The 20,810-nt window shown below is 36.8% G+C and overlaps 1 protein-coding gene across 1 annotated transcript in view; it reads left to right on the top strand.

The window, feature by feature from the left end:
- Nucleotides 1–5,420: 5,420 nt before the first annotated feature.
- ABCC2 (ATP binding cassette subfamily C member 2) overlaps nucleotides 5,421–20,810 on the top strand; it is a 57,372-nt gene continuing 41,982 nt past the window's right edge. Inside the window, exons 1-4 of the mRNA XM_011378827.2 lie at nucleotides 5,421–5,455; nucleotides 7,830–8,085; nucleotides 9,685–9,858; nucleotides 20,061–20,186. Coding sequence (XP_011377129.1) covers nucleotides 8,056–8,085; nucleotides 9,685–9,858; nucleotides 20,061–20,186 — 330 coding nt within the window. The 5' untranslated portion in view covers nucleotides 5,421–5,455; nucleotides 7,830–8,055. The remainder of the gene's footprint in view (nucleotides 5,456–7,829; nucleotides 8,086–9,684; nucleotides 9,859–20,060; nucleotides 20,187–20,810) is intronic.

Genomic DNA, 20,810 nt, shown 5'->3' on the forward strand with positions numbered 1-20,810 from the left:
ACTGCATAGTTTCTTTTGAGAAATCAGCTGCCAGTCTTACGGGTGTTCCCTTATATGTAATTATTTGTTTTTCTCTTGTTGCCTTTAACATTCTTCCTTTGTATTTAACCTTTGGCATTTTAATTATGGCGTGTCTTGGTGTGGGCCTCTTTGGATCCCTGATTTTGGGAATTCTCTGAGTTTCCTGGGGTTTTATGTCCATTTCCTTCACCAGGTTAGGGAAGTTTTCCATCATTTCTTCAAACAGCTATTTGACATCTTGATTTTCTTTAGTTATGCCAATCAGACAGATATTTGGACCCTTAGTAGTGGCCCATATTCTCCTTAAATTATTTTTATAGTCTTGGCATCTTATCTCTTGCCATTCTGATTGTGTGTCTTTGGCTTTCCCATCCTCTAGATAAGGCATTTGATCCTTTTCTTTATTCACTTTGTTTAATCCTTTGTTTATTCCATTTAATATATTTCTCATCTCAGATAATGTGTTCTTCATTTCAGACTGGTTCCCTTTTATAATTTCCATTTCCGTTTTTCTGTTTTTTTATTTCTTTGCTGAATTTATCTATACTTCCCAAATGTTCATTAAGCGTCTTTATAACCAGTGTTTTGAACTCTGCATCTGTTTGATTACTGACTCCATTATATCTGGATTTATGTTCTGTTCTCTCATACGGTTTCTGCTTCTTTGTCTTCCCATTTTGGCTGCCTTTCCATGTCTGTTTCTATGTACTAAGCAAAGCTCCTAAGTTTCCCAGTCTTATTAGTGTGGATTTGTGAAGTAGGTGTTCAGTGGCACAGTCCTGCAAGAGGTTCAGCTTCAGGCCAAACTTAGCCCAAGCCTCTTCCCCTCTGGGGCCACCAGTTAAGATTCAGCAAGAAATCTACAGATGCTGTGCTTATAATTGCCTCAACAGGCCACAGCAGAAACCGAGGCCAGCTGCCTCCAGTGTGAGTCTAGGTTCTGCTCAGCAAGGAGCACCTGACTCTCGCCAAGGATACATGTAGATGTGGCTTGGGTGGGGCTGTGAGTTGGGGGAGGCAGGGTTTCAGGGAATCCTCTGGGCGGAGCGACCTCTGTTATCCAGTTTGATGACGTCACAGCTATGGCGGTGCTGTGTCCAGCTCACTGGTATCAGGGAGGACTCAACAGGGAACAACGGATACCGCCTGCACTTCTGTACCCAGCGAGTCTCACCTAGGCTCTCACTCTGACAATGTCTCCCTGTAAGTCCCTGGTGCCCTCTACACACAGCCGAATCAGCACTGGTGCTCAGAGCAAGCAGGTCTGTCACTGCGAAAATCCACTTGCGAATGTGGCCCCTTTAAGAGGCGGCTGCCGCTGCCGCAGCCTCCCTCTCACTTAGCCGCTGGAGACCAGGCAGCCCTGCGTCCTCGCCCTGTCCTACCTTCTGCCATTGCAGGGTGATTTCTTGTATTTCTCCCTATTTGTATGGCTTGTTCATCTAGATCCCAGGTGATTTTTCCTTGCTGCTGCTCCTTGTTTCTGTCACAACTTTGATTTGCTCACCAGAGGGATGGACATCATCGACGCCATTTTTTTCCTCTCTCTGATATTAGTAATTTCTGTTCTCTCTCATTTTTTCTTAATTAACATGGTCGGAGGCTTGCTGATTTTAAAATATATATATTTTAAAAGAACTAGCTTTGGTTTCATTGATTTTCTTATTGATTTTCTGATTTTGATTTCATTGCTTTCTGCTCTAATTTTTATTATTTATTTTTTCTACTTACTTTGGATTTAATTTGCTCTTCTTTATTCTAGTTTCCTAAGAGAGCAACTTAAGATGATCGATTTTAGATATTGCTTCCTTTTTAATATGTGCATTCTATGGTCGAAGCGCTGTGTTTGAAAACTTCCACAAATTTTGGTAATTTGTGTTTTCATTTGCATTCAATTAAAAATATTTAAATATTTCTCTTGAGATTTCTTTTTTGACCCATATGCTATTTAGAATTATGTTGTTTAATATTTAAGTATCTGGGAATTTTCTAGCTATTTTTTCTGTTATCGATTTCTACTTTAATTCCACTATGGCCTGAGAGCAGACATTGTGTGATTCCCATTCTTTTAAATTTGTTAAGGTGTGTTTTATTGCTCAGAGTGTAATCTGTCTTGGTGAATGTTCCTTGTGAGCTTGAGAAGAATCTGTTGTTGAATGAAGTAGTCTATAGATATTCATTATTTCTGGTCATTGAGTTAAACTATGTCTTCACTAATTTTCTGTCTGCTGGATCTGTCCATTTCTGACAGGGGTATCGAAGTCTACAACTACATAAGAGTGGATTCATCTATTTCTCCTTGCAGTTCTATCACTTTTTGCCTCATGTATTTTGATCTTCTATTAGGTACTTACATATTAAGGATTGTTATGTCTTCATGAAAAATCGACCCTTTATCATTGTGTAATGTCCCTCTTTATCTCTGATAACTTTCCTTGGTCTGCTCTGTCTGAAATTAATACAGCTATTTTTCTTTTCTTTTCGTAAGTATTAGCACAGTACATCTATATCCAATCATTTATTCTTAATCTATATGTGCCTTTATATTTAAAATATAATCTGTATGTATCTTTATATTTAAAATGTGTCTTGATATTTAAAAAGAAAATGGGTTTGTAGACATCATACAGTTGGGTCTCATTTTTTATACACTCTGACAGTCTTTGTCTTCTTACTGGTGTGTTTAGACCACTGATGTTTAAAGTAATTATTGATATAATTGGATTGGTATCTACAATATTTGTTACTGTTTTACATTTGTTGCCCTTGTTCTTTGTTTCTACTTTTGTATTCCACTCTTTTTTTCTGTTGTTTTTTGTGTGTGTGGTTTTAATTGAGTATTTTATATGATTCCATTTTCACTCCTTTCTTAGCATATCAATTATACTTCTTTTTTTCACTTTTTTTAGTAGTTGCCCTAGAGTTTGCAATATACATTTACAACTAATTCAAGTCCACTTTCAAATAACACTAGTGCTTTACAGGTAGCGTGAGTACCTTATAATAACAAAATAATCGTAATTTCTCCCTCCCATTCCTTGTATCTTTGCTGTCATTCATTTCACTTATACTTAAGTGAAATTCAATGTATTGAATTCCTTTAAACGAATTTTTCTTAGCTCAATTAAGAATAAGAAAAAAGATTTTTATTTTACCTTCACTTATTCCTTCCCCAGTGCTTTTTCTTTATTTATGTAGATCCAAGTTTCCAGCCTTTATAACTTTCCTGCTCTTTGAGGAACTTTTTAAAAACAATTATTACATGACAGGTCTACTGGCAACAAATTCTTTCAATTTTTGTTTGTTGGAGAAAGTCTTTATTTTGCCCTCATGTTTTGAAGGAAAATTTTGCAGGATACTAAGTTCTGAGTTGTTTTTTTTTTTCTCTTAATGGCTTAAATATTTTACTCCACTTTCTTCTTGCTTGCATGGTCTCTGAGGAGAAATCAGATGTAATTCTTATCTTTGCTCTTCTATAGGTAAGATATTTTTCCCTCTGGCTGCTTTCATAATTTTTTTTTTATCTTTGATTTTCTGCAATTTAAATATGATATGGTTAGGTGTAAATATGATACAATTTTTTGTTTTTGCATTTATCCTGCCTGGTGTTCTCTGAAGTTCCTGGATCTGTGCTTTGGTGTCTGACATTAATCTGGGAAAGTTCTTAGTCATTATCTATGTTAGTAAATATTCTATAACCCAAAACTTGTTTTGATGACTATTCAATCCTTTACCTGTTCCTTTTAAGGCTATTCAGAATGTTTTAAGCACAAACAAGTACAAATCCTTCTCATTTGAACACATGATTATAACTTCTCTCCATCACTTTTTGTTCTTCTTATTTGCAATAAACACCAGAGGGGGCTTATATCTTACTTTTAGTAAATGATCCCACTCACACCATGTCTCTCACAAGGTCTTTTCGTTAGTCTCAGTGAACATTTTCAAGCATAGCCAACTTGCTCTTACAGGTACTTGCTAGACAAGCCCAGTAGGTAGATCCTCTTCCATCTGCTAATTAGAGATGTAGAAGACTCACATCATTGCCAAAGAAAGGCTCAGATATTTAGTTAGGTGTCTGTATGTAAGTTCTTTCACACGTGAGGGAGATTGTCATTGCACCATTGTCAACAAACAAAGATAAAACCAGGATTTATAGAAGGGATGGGAAGGGAGGAAAACTTAGCTTAAGGAAATTAAGGGTTTTTCTTGATTAAGCTGATTAGCTGGAGGGCATCAAAGAGACCAGTTTGGGAAGGCCAATGTTGAGTAGGCTGGCTGGGGCATCAGGGGAAACAATTCCAGATATTTGTGAAATTTCTAAAAAAACCTTTGGAATTTGGCTGTGAAGTATGCATGACAAGCTGTCCAATGTCTGCCAGCGTACCATTAACATCACCAAGTAAGCCAGGTTTGTACCACTAATTTCTCTCATCAGAATTTCTCATTTCCCCAATTTGGTCAAAATTAGCTCTTAAAGGAATGGATTCAGACATGAGGATTTCATTTTCCTTTGAGACTATATCATCAGTTGACTTGGGATAATGGCCATATAAAATTTAATCATTCAAATATTTAACAGCGGAAGAAGGTAACAAGTATGAGAACAATCATAAATCCTTAACAAACATTTGGCACCCTGTTTTTATTCAGGTTTTATTTATGCACTTATACATTTATGTGTAAGTATGGGAAGGTCATTTGATTACATAATAGTAGTTTAGAATGTGCATATTGAGAAACTAGGAGAAGTTGTTTATGGTAAACATAATGAATTTCTGTCCAAATTCAGTTGGCCTAATTATGGAAAACAAATACCCTGGGCGTATCTAGACAAATCATAAAACATAATCATATAAAAAAATAATTAGACCACTGCTTGCATCATGTTCCTGTCTTTCTTTATGTTCCTTGGGTTTATTTAGAGGCTTTAACATGCTAATAAAAAAAAAGTTAACCCCTGTATGTTAAAGATTTTTTTCCTGTCTGTTTTAAGGATCCCCTAAGATATTGTCCCTTATTAATGTTAAAAGTTCCTGCAGAGATCTACTGGCTATTTTTATCATCCTTGGTATAGGAATTCCATTTTTTGAATATTGACAACTAATGGGTAAACATGAAAAAAAAATCTAGAGGTTTAGAGGGAGGAAGAAGGCTCTAATCCCTAGAATTATAGGCACCTATATCAGTGCACAAGGATAGCAAATATACACATTGCATCCTATCTCTGATCAGAAGCATATGATATTAACATCTCGAACTTACAGTTATAATTTCCAGAAAATACCGAGATTGTCATGACAAACAAAAGCAAACAAACAAGACTAATAAACTTGTTTTCTCTATTATCTACCACCTGCCACGGAATAGCTTGTAAGAGCTGAAAAGCTCAATCACCATCTGTACCACTCACCAGACAAGCCAGGACTTAAAGGTGAGCATGGGATGTAAATGGGGACAAGGTGCACCTTCAGGGTGTATACTTCTCTTGGTTCTGATGGTAGGACTCAGGTGAGAAAATCTTGGTAAAATTCTCTGGATTGTTGTGGAGATCTTTGTTGTCGGTAGTGTTCCCTGCTTTCTATTTTCTTGGTAGATTTCATTCAGCCCTTCTGCCTGCTGCTTCCCTTGGCCATCCCAAGAATTATTAGGGCTTCCTTACTCTCTGTGAAAATGGAATTGCATTAGCATGGTTTCTGTCAGCTCTTTTTGGTCTTCCATAGGCGAAAGCTTGAAGTGTCTAGAGGTTTTCTCTCAGCTCTCCCAACTGCTCCCTCTCATTTTGTAGTACTAATCTCAGCAGGTGGTAAAGACCAGCGTGACAAAGAATTGGGAGTAATGTAGTCTGATTGTTTCTCAGACTCCTCGAGATTCTAATCTATTATGCCAGCTCCACGCATGGCCTGAAAAAGTTTGTTAGAAGTTAAGCTGAAATGAAATATTACTCAGCCATAAAAAAAGAATGAAATTTTGCCATCTGCAACAACATGGATGGAACTAGAGGGCATTGTGCTGAGTGGAATAAGTCAGACAAAGAAAGAGAAATGCCATATGATTTCATTCACATGTGGAATCTAAAGAACACGATAAACAAAATAGAAGCAAACTCACAGATACTGGCAACCATTTTGATGGTTGCCAGATGGAAGGGGTTTAGGGGGGAGGTGAAAAAGGGAAAGGGATTGAGAATACAAATTGGTATTTTGAAATAGTTATGAGGATGTAAAGTGTAGCATAAGGAATATAATCAATAATATTGTAATAACTGTGTACGGTGTCAGATGGGTACTAGATTTATCAGGGTGATCCCTTTGTTGATTATATAAATGTCTAATAACTATGTTGAATACCTGAAACTAATACAAGATCGTATGCCAATCGTAATTTAAAAATAAAAAATTATTTTTTAAAAATTGAACAGTTCTTATTGAAAGACTGTTCATGCTGACTAGTCTTTTTACACTTTATAGTTAAAAATGTGAAAACCAGGGTCACACAAAAACGAGGGTCAGCTAGGTTTTGCCCACAGGTGAAACCAACCCCTGGTTTTGTGCCTTTAGGGTTCTCTGTGTCTTCACTAATGGATTTTTAAAAATCTATAATTATGTCATCTTTTCAGCTTCTTTTGTTGGTGTGGTCAGAGATCTGTACTGTACCAAAACCAGTACACTGATATCACACTTTTTCTGACCCTGGGTCGATCTCATCCCAAGGCCTAAATCATTTTAATAATAACCTCTCATAAGAGGTTAACTGAATGAATGTCCTAATAAAATTTATACATCTTTCAGATGCTACTAATGCAGCACATATCCACTGGTACTAGTGGTAAATATTCTTATTATTTGTGAATTTAAGGTAACCAAAGTATAGTTAACCTTAGGCCAGGCATTAAAGTATACATTAGAAAATATTTGTATGTATATATTAAAATATACATTACTTTCTTGTTAATTTATCTCTGTAGATATAGTCCATATATGCCCACAGAACAAAGAGGTGGGTTTTTTCTGTGTTGACAACCAAAATGGTTCCACATGATCTCCTAAATGATAGTGTTTGCTCTTTAATATGTTGACAAGCATGTCTGGCTGCTATTAATTTAGGGTGCCCTGATTTTAAAAGAACATTTGCTTTACTAGGTGAAGGGGTTTCTGAGGAGTTGTTGTCTAATGGATATAGAGTTTTAGTTTTGCAAGATGACAGAGTTCTGGGGATTGGTTGCACAACAATGTGAATACACTTAGCACTACTGAACTGTACACTTAGAAATGGTTAGGATGATAAATTTTATAATACGTGTTTTTTTACCATAACACACAAAAATTTGCTTTAAAAATATTATTACATAAATAACACCTGATAATTATGGAAAAATCCTAAAATACAGACAAGTAAAAAGGAAAATAAAAATTACCCACAATCCTACAGCTAACATTTTGTTACATAAATGCCTAAATTATATATGTGTAGGTTCACATCAAATATACTATTTTATAACCTGGGTTTTTCAAAGTTTACACTATTTTTAATCACATTTTAAGTTCTATGTTCTTAATTAAAAATGCGGAGGAGTAGGATATTTCACATTTCTGTGAACTGTAAGGCCTTAAACAGCAGTGAAATGTCACATTTAGGGGTGCCTGCCACTGCACTAACGCTTCTTTCTTTAGGTCATGGGTCCCCAGAAGGAAAGGCTCCTCCATTCAGCTGTCAGCTCTGCTGACATCTTTCAGTGGTTCCTTTTATGCTTACACTTACAAAGGCTTCTGATATTTGTGAAAACTAATGAGTCTACTTGTCTCTAGGTTTTCTTAGTCACATGTATATCCACGAGAATCACCTAAACATACTTTCAAGCAAGGTTAACGATTAAATGGTTGGGATGAAAGGTCAGGATACCCGCCTTTAGTTGGAACATCAGAATGGGAGACAACTCATTGCTAATGCTACTTACCTTCCACCTTCACTGAGGAAAAGAGTAAATAAAAACAGTCATACGAGAGTCTTCTTTCCAGAAGCGCTCCAGGCATCATGGAGAAGTTCTGCAACTCCACTTTTTGGGTGAGAAATGATACTTATTCTGTTCTCAAACTCAGAACAAGTAGTATATTAGCCTAGAGTGGCCACCAGTAAGAACCAGAAAAGTTAGATGTGTAGTTGGTTGAAAGCTCAGGGTGTTTTGTTTTGCTTTGCTTTGCTTGTTTTAGAAAATCATATCTTCAGAGGATATTCTATGTAGGAGAGTAATATATTTATTTCATAACATGTTTATCGTATCTCAGACTCCTTTCTTGAACAAGCTAGGTACAAAATTGTCTCTCTAAGGAGAAATAGAAAAAAAGCCTTCCAATTTCATTAATGTTAGGAGAGGGAATTTCAGTTTGTGGGGTGAGAGGAAGAAGCAAAGGTCTGCGATTGAGTCTTGCTGAGATATGTTGATGTTGAAATGATAATGCTATGTTCTAGAGGAACTGGCAGTTAATGATATGGACTGGAAGTTGAGGCCAGGGATACAAATCTGGGCATCTGAGCACTGAGACAGTGGTCCACTGAGCAGCGAATTTCAAGATAAACAGGGTGAGCAACAAATGGAATAGAGAATGAGAAGGGACCTTGGATTTAGTGTTTTTGAGAAAATGTGATCTGCAAATTCCTAGCATCCTTATTGGAATCATCCAGAGCAATTGTTAAAATAGTTTAACTATCTTAGATAAGTCTTTTTAATTCTAACGTTAGATAACTTTATGGAGAGATAAGAAGAGCAAGAATGAGGTAGCAGAGCACGTGGGCAGCATTTCCTGTCTTAGGAAGAATCTGGGCCCAGGGCCCTAAAGGATAGGACAAGTATACCCCAGGAAGGTGGGGCTTAATAGGCCAACTTTGAGAATTCTCTCCGAGGATTACCTAACAGATCATCTCAATCAGGCACTTCAACCTCTTCTTTAAAGAATCTGTGCAAACAGTCCTACAAAACAATAGAAAAATATTTATTGGGAGAGAAAAATCTACTCTCATGTGACTCAGATATAAGAACTGGTACCCTCCACCCTCATCTTACAAGGACACTTTTGGTTATTGCAGAGTGTAAAGACTAATACAGATAAGCCTTCCACCTGACAGTGTCATTGCTGCTCCCGGGCTGAAGGCCCGCTCAGGTTCCAGCATAAGCCCTCGGGCTATAGGAGTCTAAATATCATAGTATGATTAAGCATTCTGCCTGCCTGCTGCCTGCATGTTTGTTTGAATGTCTGCCAATGAGTCCAACAAGTGCTAAAAACTAGGATAAGAAGTTTTTATATCCCAGGGAACTATTCTCTCCTTCAGATTGGAGAACAATCCCTCTTTTCTCCACAACTTGACAAATATAGTGATGAAGTTTACTCAGATTAACTGGTGGATAAACTCTCTTAAAATCACAGGAAGAAAAACCTTTCGAGGTTGGGTTGGCCAGAAAAGTCATTAAATGTCATTAAATGGCGAATTTATATTAATGGAGATGAATAGGAAAATACAGCTAGTTAAAGGATCAGGATGAATGTGGATATAGAACTGAGTTAAATTTTTGGAAACAGGGTTTGGGGTGGAGGGTGTGAGCTAGGGCTGGGCTTCTGTCTTCAAAAATGCATGTAGCCAACAATCTTTGCATTTTTGGTCCCCCAGAACTCCTCATTGCTGGATAGCCCGGAGGCAGACCTGCCACTTTGTTTTGAGCAAACTGTTCTGGTATGGATTCCTTTGGGCTTCCTTTGGCTTCTGGCCCCTTGGCAGCTTCTCCACATATATAGATCCAGAACCAAGAGATCTTCTACAACCAAACTCTACCTTGCTAAGCAGGTATGGAAACGACACTATTTTCCAACTAATTCCTTGGTACACCATAGAGACATTTTCTTGGTGGTTAAAATGTCTTCTTCCCTGTCTTTAACCAGTTTTCCCAGGTGCTGCTGTCTGAGGTAGAGCCATGTTCTGAGTGTCCCTCTCTCTACCTGCCCTATGCCTCACTGGTCCCTTGCTGTATTTTTTCGTTCAGGTGACTTTGATTTCTATAAAAGAATAATGACTCAGAAATCTTATGAATAGTAGACTTCCTAAATACCAATGATGGATACTCAGTCAGTCAAATACGTAGTTATTGTCTTTTCAGTATTTGAGAAGCGAACACTGGATTTCCTATAAGTTGTTCTAATAAATCAGGAGACTGTAATTCAGTTGGCACCTACTGTGAGGTGAAAATGTACTATATGACGTGTCCTCTGCACCATTCAGGCAGTCTAACCACCATTGCTCATCTCCCCAAACTTGGATCTGAAATAGGGCTTTCATTCTCCCGAAGTTTTCCAGAGGTCTAGATGATCACTCACAGTACAGGAAAGAATGGTGAGTGCTCACAGTGACTTGCCTGAGTAGAGAAATAATGGAAAGGACAAGGGCTGCAAGAAAGAGCCCAGAAGGGATGAAAGGAGGAAGGAGTTCCTTAGCCGGCTGCAGCAATTAATGCAGAAAGGGTCTTATGGGAAATGAAAGACCCTCAATTGACGCTGTAAAGCTAATTCATAAAATCCACCATCTGCTTCTTTTCACTAGGGTTTTCCCCCACCCCAATCTGTCTTGATCTTTAAACAGGGTTTTAGGAAGGCAAATTAAACATGGCATTCTATGAGCACACAGTCCAATAACCTCAGGTTACCTGCACTCTAAAAAGAGGGAACTTGGCCAAAGGAAGCAGTATTTACACTGACACTCTGAGGTGGAGGCCAGGGCTGGGTTTTGTCAGGCTCTGGATAGGAAAAGAACAGTCTCTGAGAGTCTAAGGCAGGATCACTCTCTACCCTGTTGACCTATGTGCCCAGGGCAGAGCCTACTACTCAGCAGGCATTTGTCGAATGTTGATATTAAATGCACTCTAAGGAGTTGAGTCAAGAGTGTGTCAGACCATGAACATTGAGCAATGTGCTTCATTACCCTTGGGGATGAGTCAGAGCCTTTGGTTGGAGTCAGTTAAATTAGAGAGATTCTGCCATTTTCTGGAGTGTCCAAGAAAAGCTTGGGTAAATGAGTAAATCAGCATCCCATCCTAATCAGAGCTATTAATTAGCTTAAAAAAAAAAACAGCTTTCTTGAGATATAATTCATGTACCATACAATTCTCTCATTTAAATACAATTCTATTTTTAGTATATTCACAGATATGCGTAACCATCATCACGGTCAACTTTAAAACATTTTTATTCCCTCAAAAAGAAACTATCTCCCTGTTCCCCTTAGGAAACTATCTCCCTGTTCCCTTAATCTTTCTGTCTCTATTCTAAACATTTCTCTATTCTAAACATTTTATATGAATGGAGTCATACAGTAATATATAGTCTTCTATGATTGGGTTCTTTCATTTAGCATTAGGTTTTCAAGGTTCATCTATGTTGTAGCATATATCAGTACTTCAATTATTTTTATGGATGACTAATATTCCACTCTTTGGATATATCACATTTTTTTTTTAACTTTTATAAACACAAAGCTCTATGGAGAAAAAGAAAGGCAATGTATTAGGTTTTCTTTTCTCTGTAGTGAATAATTCATTCACCCTTGCTCATAATCTCAGGAGCTCCATTTATAATTTATACTTCACTTTTTTGTTCTCCATCCTGGAAGTGACAGACACAGATTAGCTTCCTCTTAAAAATTTCAAAATAATTAGTTTCTTCTCTGAAAAAGTTAGAAGTATCATTCCTCGCAAATTAAAACTTCACTTCTTCTATGAGAACCTTCTTCTTAGCTCACTCCTCGACTTGATTTTATTTCTCTGCTTCCTCTTCTACCTGCCTTGAGACCATTAGTTCCTCTCTTGATCTCCTGAACTGTTGTTACTACTGTTCTTGTTTGGTCACTAGTGTAGTGTTTACCTCATCTGAACTAAGTCAATTTGCTCAAGCAAGCTGGTGAGAGACTCTGCAAGTTTATTTGTTTAAATGTGTATCCTTAACTGAAAGGATCTGATGCACAATAGGTAACTGAATAAATTAAATTACAAAATGAATGAATGAATGAATGAATGAATGAGCTCATAGTCAGTCCTAGGGGAACAAAAGAGGAATTTGATTCTGAAGGTTGTGGAAGTGCTGCGGTATAAGCAAGATGTACAGCAAAAAAGAACTTGGTGTTGAGCCAGTGAGATGTGGGAATCATCTTCAAGTATTTGCAGAAGTATGACATAGAAGATTGCCTAGCTTGTTCTGAAAAGTTTCAGGGAGCAAGATCAAGGTAAGTAGGTGGAGGTTGTTCCAGGGAAGTTGACTTTGGCTAAATATACAGAAGAGTTTTTTAATAATAACTGTCTGATAAGAGAATGGATTGCTGGGAGATATGGTCTCTGAAAATATTGAAACTGAAGTTAGATATGTGTCTGCCATGGAAGTGGTGGAAGTGGACACTCTCTGCAATGGGTAGAAGGGACTCGTCATTCAGAAAGTGCTGAGAAAAGGAGGACTGTACAGAGATGGAGATATATTAAATATGGCCAAACCACTCTCCTTTCTTTTTTAAATACCAACGAGATTGTATCTCCTTAGGAAGTTGAATTTAGTCAACTCTTAATGACTTGAAGCTCCTCCAATAAATCAGAGATCAAGGGCAAACACTATTAAGGACTTGGTAATCATTAAACAACCACAAGATTCCCTGATCCTAAATAAGAAAACCTTGTGTATGCTCCTGATTACTGAAATAATTCATGGTTGTTATAGAAAGTTTGGAGACTCTAGAGAAATAAGAATAAAATTAAATCCATTGATAATTGTATCACTCTGATATACTCCTGTTAACATTTACTGTATTTCCTTCCACTCTCTTAAGAAAAAAAAAAAAAAAAGAAAGTCTCTTTCTCACCTCCCTACCTTCCAGTCCCATTGTCCAGGCCTCCATTTAAAATTATTTTGATGGCTACTTTCATGTCTGCAAATAGTATGTTTAAACCTATATTTCTTGATCAATCAACTTCGAAAAAAAAAAATCTATTTCTGCCCTCTCTAAAAGAAGAAATTTAGCTCATGACCCACCTCCCAACTTCCTTTTCCTCTCCTCTTTTTCTCAGCCTTTTAGTTTTGTATGGTTATTTTCATTTCTCCAGTTGGTTACCTTTATATCTAAAAATAATCTGCCATCAATTATAGACTCTACATCTTGATGCCTCTTTAAGATGAGAGCATTAGTGCCCCCAAATTTCTTGGATCTGGAGAATATCCTCAAACAAAGTTTTCAGAAAGAGCAACACTAAATAAACTCTCTAAGTCCTTATTTTCTGAAAATGTTCATCTGAATATGGAATGCTATGTTCAAAAATCATCTTTTTTTTTAAAACTCTGAAGATAACATTATATTGTTCTCCCACATCCTATCCTACCAAATTAGGATTTTTCTCATTCCTTATCCTCTCTAGAAGCTTTTGTCCTCTTTATTCTTGATGTCCTGAAATTTCATGAGAGTCTGTTTACGTGGGTCTTTTTTCATTTAATGGGTTCTACACTTTCAACCTAAGAACTCATGTCTTTCTTATCTCTGAGAAATTTATATATATTACTCCTTTCATTTTTTTTCCTCCAATTTTGAAATTTCATCTCTCAAGAACTTCTTGTAGATGAATGTTGGACTCTCTGAATTGACCCTCCTTCTCAACTTCTCCTTTTAAAATTTCTTTTCCTCTGTGTTCTGAAAGATGTCCCCGTTATTACTCCCAGTTGTCCTAAAGAGCCTTTATTTTAGCAGTTGTGAGTTTGAGTTCTAAGAATTCTTTTTCATGTCTGAATATACTTTTTCTTTTTAACAGCACCTACTTTCATATTTCTCTTAGGACATGAATTTTAAAATAATTTAAAATTCTCTTCTATGCATTTAATAATTTTTGTTGGTTTCATCCCAGAAGCAATTATTCTGTTTAATTATCTTGGCTGTCTTCTTTGCTAGTGCTGGTTTTCCTCAACTTTCTGGTGGCTATTAGTCTTCCCTTTGTTAATATATTAATGAACATATGTGGCTGAAATAGGTCCCTTTTCTGCTATATGTCTGCTTCTCCAGCTGGCCTCTTCTTGGTGGGAGGACTGCCTGTGAGCTATGAGTCTTGGGTGACTGTCTGGACTTACCAGCCTCCTCCAGGAGCAGGTACCTGAGCTGTACCTCTCCACCCATACTGTGTACCAAATGAGCTTACTCTGGATGAAATTACTCCTCTGGGGCACCAAATACCTACACTATCTACTGGGTCTTCTTCAGGGAAAGGATTCAATTTCTTTAGAGAATACTTCTCTTTTAGCCTATTTGGGGGTAATGGTGGCAAATATAGTTTGCTGCCAGCGGATTTGCAATGATGAGTTGTCGGTGGGGGAGAGAAGAAAGTGACTGGCAGAACTATATCAGTTCTGGACACAGAACTTCAATTAAGACTATGATTTCTGTCCTGTTTCCCATTCTGATTCACTTCCAGGGCTGACAACAAAAAAACAGATTTATATCAGTTAAGACTCTCTCACCTCCAAGTCATGTTTGTTGGTTTAAACAATAAAGAATTTATTATCTTACATAACAAGAAGTTCAGAAGTAGTGCAGTTCCAGCATATGTTAGTGTAGCAGCTCAACAACATCAACAGGTAGCTGATTATTTTCATCTTTTTTCTGATAACCTCAGCACATCAAGCCAGTTATCGAGCTAGCACATAATTACAGGATGGCTGCAGCAGCTCCAGGCATCACACCCTCAGGTCAGTGCCCAGAGGCAGATTAAGAGGCCACATGCCCTCATGTATCACTTAAAAAAAATAGCTTTATTGTGATATAATCCACATACCATAAAAGCCACTTGTTTAAAGTACATAATTCAGTGGTTTTTAGTATATTCACAGAATTGTACGACCATCACCACTGTCTAATACCAGAATATTTTTATCACTCTAAAAAGAAACCTTGTGCCTTAAGCAGTAACACCCTATTCCACCCTCCTTCGACAGTCCCCCTGGCCCTGACAACTCCTAATCTACTTTCTGTCTCTATGAATTTACCTGCTCAGGACATTTCATATATTTGGAATTATGCAATATGTAGCCTTTAGTGTCTGATTTATTTCATTCAGCATAAGATTTTCAAGGTTTATATGTGTCGTAGCATGAATCGGTACTTCATTTTCTTGAAAGTTTTTTTAAAATTGTAGTAAAATACACAGAAGATAAAGTTTATTGTTTTAACTATTTTAAGGTATACAAGACAGTGGCATTAAATACATTCATCATGTTATGGAATCATCACCACTATCTAGTTCCAGGACTTTTTCATCACTCTAAGTGGAAACCTTGTACCCCTCTTTAAACAGCCCTTCCCAGTCCCTCCCCAGTCCCTCCTCCGCTATCCCCTGGCAACCACAGATCTGCTTTCCATCTCTATATATGCCTAGTCTGGATATTTCACATACAAATGGAATCCTAAAATCAGTGGTCTTTTGAGTCTGGCTCTTTTCATTTAGCACTATGTTTTCCAGATTCTTCTATGTTGTAGCATATATCAATATTTCATTCCTTTTTATGGCTGAGTAGCATACCATTGTATGGGAATCCCATATTTTGTTTATCCATTCCTCATCAGTTGATGGACATTTCGGTTGTTTCCATTTTTTTCTATTTTGAGTAATGATATTAGGAACATTTGTGTACAGGTTTTTGGGTGAACATAGGTTTTCTGTTTCTCAGATATATACTTAAGAGTGGAACTGCTGAGTCATATGGTAACTCTATTGTAACTCTGTAAACCATTCATAAATTTTAAACTGCATGCTGTTCTGAGTAGCATAATAAAATCCCTAGTCATCCAGCTCCATCTCTGTCCAACATGTGAATCATCCCTTTGGCCAGCTGTATCCACGCTTCATAGGCTACCCACCCCATTAGTCACTTAGTAGCCACCTGGATTACTAGATTGGACTGTGCTTGTGTAGAGTCACCCTTATTTTATTTAATAATGGCCCCAAAGTGCAAGAATAGTGATGCTGGCAATTCAGATATGACACAGAGAAGCCATAAAGTTTATGTATGTATACGAAAAAAGCAGTATATATAGGTTTTAGTAGTATCTTCAGTTTTAGGCATCCACCGGGGGTCTTGAAATATATCCCTCTAAAGATAAATGGGGACTGCTGTACTCATCCTTGCCAATACTTGTTATTTTCCCTCTTTTGATTGTAGTTATCCTAGTAGGTGTGAAATAGTGTCTTATTGTGGTTTTGATTTTCACTTCCCTAATGACTAATGATGTCGAACATCTTTTTTGTATGCTTTTGGCCATTTGTATACCTTCTTTGAATGAATCCTTTGCCCATTTTTAAACTGAGTTATTTGTATCCTTTTATTATTGACTTAAAAAGAGTTCTTTATCTTCTGGATCTATGTATCACTTTGATCAGAGAATTAAACCTTTCCCAAAAGGTCCCACAAGCTAGTTCCCACAAGCTGTCCCCCAATTCTCTTTGGTCAGAATTGTGTCACATGGCCATGGCTAAAGCAGTCACAGCCCAGGGGAATGGGACCATCATAATTGGTTTTAACTCACCTCATGGGGTTGCAAGTAGGTCCAGATTCCAACCAAGCATATATCTGAGCTGACCAGGGTAAATATTTTACGAAAGGGGGTTTGTTAGGAAGAAAAGACTGGCTTTGAGGAGGCAACTCTATCAGTCAGAGTTCCAATAGGAAACAGGCAAAACAGGATAGTGTAAAGAGGTTGTATTTACAAAGAGATCTAGGGCTTTAGCAGCAAAGTGTTAGCACTGTAGATCTGAAGGGACAAGAGTGGAGAGTGAATCTGGTGGGCAGACTGAAAATACCAGCACAGCAACCAGTAATGTCTATCTCAGGCCCCCCTTTCACTGTTGCCTTTTCTTGTGTGTGTTTTGGGCCACGGTTTTCTCTGCTTTTGCCCGTCACTGTTGACACATTTGCTTTTTGTCTTCTAAAACTTATCTGGTCTACTGAGCTCAGCTTTCTTCATTCATATTTTCGTGCTATCATGGCTTTATTTCTTGGGTACTTCATCATCATTTCAGTGGAATGGGGAAGGATGGGAGATAAACAAGTGTATGAAACCTCACATCTTGGACTGGAAACACCCGTCTTTTTCTATGAATATTTTAAAAACATAATTGAACTCATTATATATGCAATTTTGTAGTCTACTTTTTTTTACATGAGCTGATATAAAAAGCATTTTCAAGGGTTAACATTATTTTTCGACAAAATTTTGATGACTAACAAAATTGTTCATCACATGAGTATACCATACTTATTTTATCAGCTCTTGCAACATAAACTTCTCTCTACACCCTTCCACCACATTTTGGATTAGTTTAGGTTTTATAAATTCTCCAGTATTAAAAATGAGACTCCAGTTAACATTATTATGCACAAATATTTGTCTGCAATTCAGATTATGTCCTCAGAATAGATTCCTAGAAGTAGAATTACTATATCAAGTATATGAGCAGTTTAAGATTTTTGAAACGCAGTGGAAATTTTTTATAATTTAGCAAGGTTTTTGCCAACATATAGTCTCACCAAAAGTGTGTTAAAGTGAATTTATCTGCACTCTTGCTAGCATTACATAATATTATGTTTCTTTAATTTTATATGCAAAAAGAGCATCTTATTGTTTTACTTTGCATTTCTACAAGTACTAAATGCAACTGATTTTTTAAAATGTGTTAAGAATATTTCTTCCTTTGCAAATTGTCTGTTCACATCGCTTGCTCATTTTTCTAAATGGAGGTGTTTATCTTTTGAATAAATGATTTACAGAGGGTTGAAATTTTAAAAGGTACAAAAGGGTACATGATAACTCTAGTTACTCATTCTGTTGGAGTTGGCAACCATCAATACCAGTTCCAGAGATAAACAGCTCACGTTGGTACAAATACCTATCTACTTTTTTTTTTCACACAAATGCTAGTGTCTCATTCTCTGTGTCTTAGAGATCTTCTATTTTTAGCACATAAAGATCTGCTTCTTTCTTTTTACTGACTTCTTAAGATGCTGTTATTTGGATGTACCATAATTTATGTGCCCTAAATGATAGAAATTTAGTTTTAACCTTCTGCCATCATAAGCCATGCTGCAATAAATAGCTTTGCACATATGAGTGTGTCTGTAAGATAAAGTCCTAAAAATGGAATTACTGGGATAAGAGTATGTGGACTCGAAATTTTTATAGACAGTATAAATTTCCCTCCATCAAGGAAATTTCCTCAGTCTCATCAAATTTTTATTATAAAACTTTTTGATCTATGCTCATCAATTAAGTGAAAAACAGTAGATCATAATTTGAAATTGCCCTCTCTTATTATTAGTGAGGTTAAACATCTTTTTATAGTTTAGAAGCCCTTTGTGTTTCTTTTTCTCTAAATTATCTATTTATATTCTATTTTTTGCATTGGTTGTTAGTTTGTTGTTTTTTTTTAATATTGTTTTGTAGGAATTCTTTATAACATAAATTGGTCCTTTTTGGTATGGATTGCTCCATGTATTTCTAATCAATTTGTACAGAGTTGAATATATGTAAACCCATAGCAAGGCCCCCTCCTTTTCTTTGGCCTGGGGAATGGTCCGCTGGTTGGTATTCTCTTTATCTAGTCATCTTCAAGAGGGCTTGCTCTATTTTATCTCCTAATTCACCTGAAGGCTAACATAACTTACCGCTTCAAAAGCCATTTTTTTTTTTCCAAAAAAAAAAAAAATTACGTTCTCATGTGCGGTAAGCACAGTACTGTGTAGTATATTATTTACTTTAGAAAAAATGCATTCCTCTTATTAACATGTCTTTGACTCTCTGCCTTTCTAAATAACAGCACTGGTCCTATTGGTTAAGGGTGCAGTCATCTCTCTCCTTGGCTGGTTTTTATTACAAAGGGCCCAGTATCTTAGCCATTCTGGATGAATGAGACATGAGAATGAGTAGGGTTAGATGGATGGCAGTAGAAAAAGATGAGGGTAGGTGAGATAGTAAAAATCTTCATTTTCAGGACTAAGATACTGGTAGAACTCCTCAGCGGAAGTAGTAATTTTCCATCTTAATGGGTGGAGATGATACTTTAAAACAATACAATATATATTATGACTCATGAGCTTACAGGACAAATACTGATTGGCTTGGAGTCATCTTAGGATGACATAGTTGCAATCATTTGCAATATTTTCAAAGGTTATATAGTGAAAAAGCTGGAACTAATGACCAAAGACAGGTAATAATGTCATCCCAATTGGGGTGGGGGATCCCCCTTTTAAAACTATTGTATTAGTTACCTATTGCTGTGTAACAAATTGTTAACTATTGTCTTAGTTACCTATTGCTGTGCAACACAATAAAATTTTTATCTCACCGTTTTCTCACATCAAGAATTTGGGAGCAGTGTATCTGAGTTTTGTTTCAAGATCTCTAATGAGGTTATAGTTAATATGCTGGGACTAAGGTCATCTGAAGTTTTGATTGTGACTAGAAGATCTGATTCTACAGTGACTTGCTCACATGGCCTTTGGCAGGAGGTCTCATTGCCTTACCAAGTGGCCTCTCTGTAGAGCTGCTTGAGTCCCTCACAATGGGGCTAGTAGCTTTCCTTGCAGTGAGTGATCTAAGAGAGGGAACCAGGAGGAAGCCACCTTGTTTTCCATCTTGGAAGTCACATATTCTCACTTCCACCATATTCTGTTCATTAGAAGCAAGTCACTAAGTTCAGTCCACACTCAAGGAAATGGGAACAAAGCTCTGCTTTTTGAAAGGAGGAATATCAAAAAATTTGTGGGCGCATTTTAAAACGATCACATTCAACATTCCTCAAAAACACTTAACACAGCATCCTTTGACTTTTATTATATCGCTTGAATTACGTGTATCCATTCATGCCAGAAATATTTATTGAGTTATCTGAATCATGAACACCATTTTTACCATCTATTACTGGGAACCATTTTATTCTAAAGGGTGAAATCTTCCTAACAGTGGTCTTTTTTCCTTCTCAGGTGCTCGTTGGGTTTCTTTTTATTCTAGCAGCCATAGAACTGGCTCTTGTATTCACAGAAGACTCTGGACAAGCCTCAGTCCCTGCCATTAGATATACCAATCCAAGCCTCTACCTGGGCACATGGGTAAGGCCTATCGCCACTTCTGCCTTGTTTATCTTTTCTCTGCTCACAGTCATCTCACTGAAATTTACTCTTTTGGAATGAAATTAAGTCCAATTTCGTCTGCCTTTTTCAAGGGACCTATGATGAGGCAAAGCTCGATTGTAATGGGGTGAAACAAAGTTTAGCTTTCCATCTTCTTTTAAACATTAATTCAGAGAGCCTTCTCTCTAGAGTAAGTTCTAGCTTTAATGTCTAAGATATATATCGTATGCCCTCATATCTTGCCATCTAAGGATCATTTGTAGAATCCAAATTTCTTAATGTAAAATAATTTTCTTAAATGCTGTAAATACTGTTTTTAAATTGATTGACTGTAGACTAATCAGTGGATCATTGAGTCTAGAGTTGTTTGCATAAACTTGATGACAGAAGCTAATGTTCCTTCAACAAACATTTTTTTGAGGGGGATACTATATAGTTTTTTAAATTAAATTTATTGGGGTGATGTTGGTTAGTAAAATTATATCAGTTTCAAGTGTACAATGCAATAATACACCATATGTATATTGCATTGCGTGTTCACCACCCAAAGTTAAATTTCCTTCTGAGATGCCATCATTTCAAAAGAAGAAGATGCCTCATAAT

Source organism: Pteropus vampyrus, unplaced genomic scaffold (assembly GCF_000151845.1).
Source record: "Pteropus vampyrus isolate Shadow unplaced genomic scaffold, Pvam_2.0 Scaffold348, whole genome shotgun sequence".
NCBI classification, from domain to species: domain Eukaryota; kingdom Metazoa; phylum Chordata; class Mammalia; order Chiroptera; family Pteropodidae; genus Pteropus; species Pteropus vampyrus.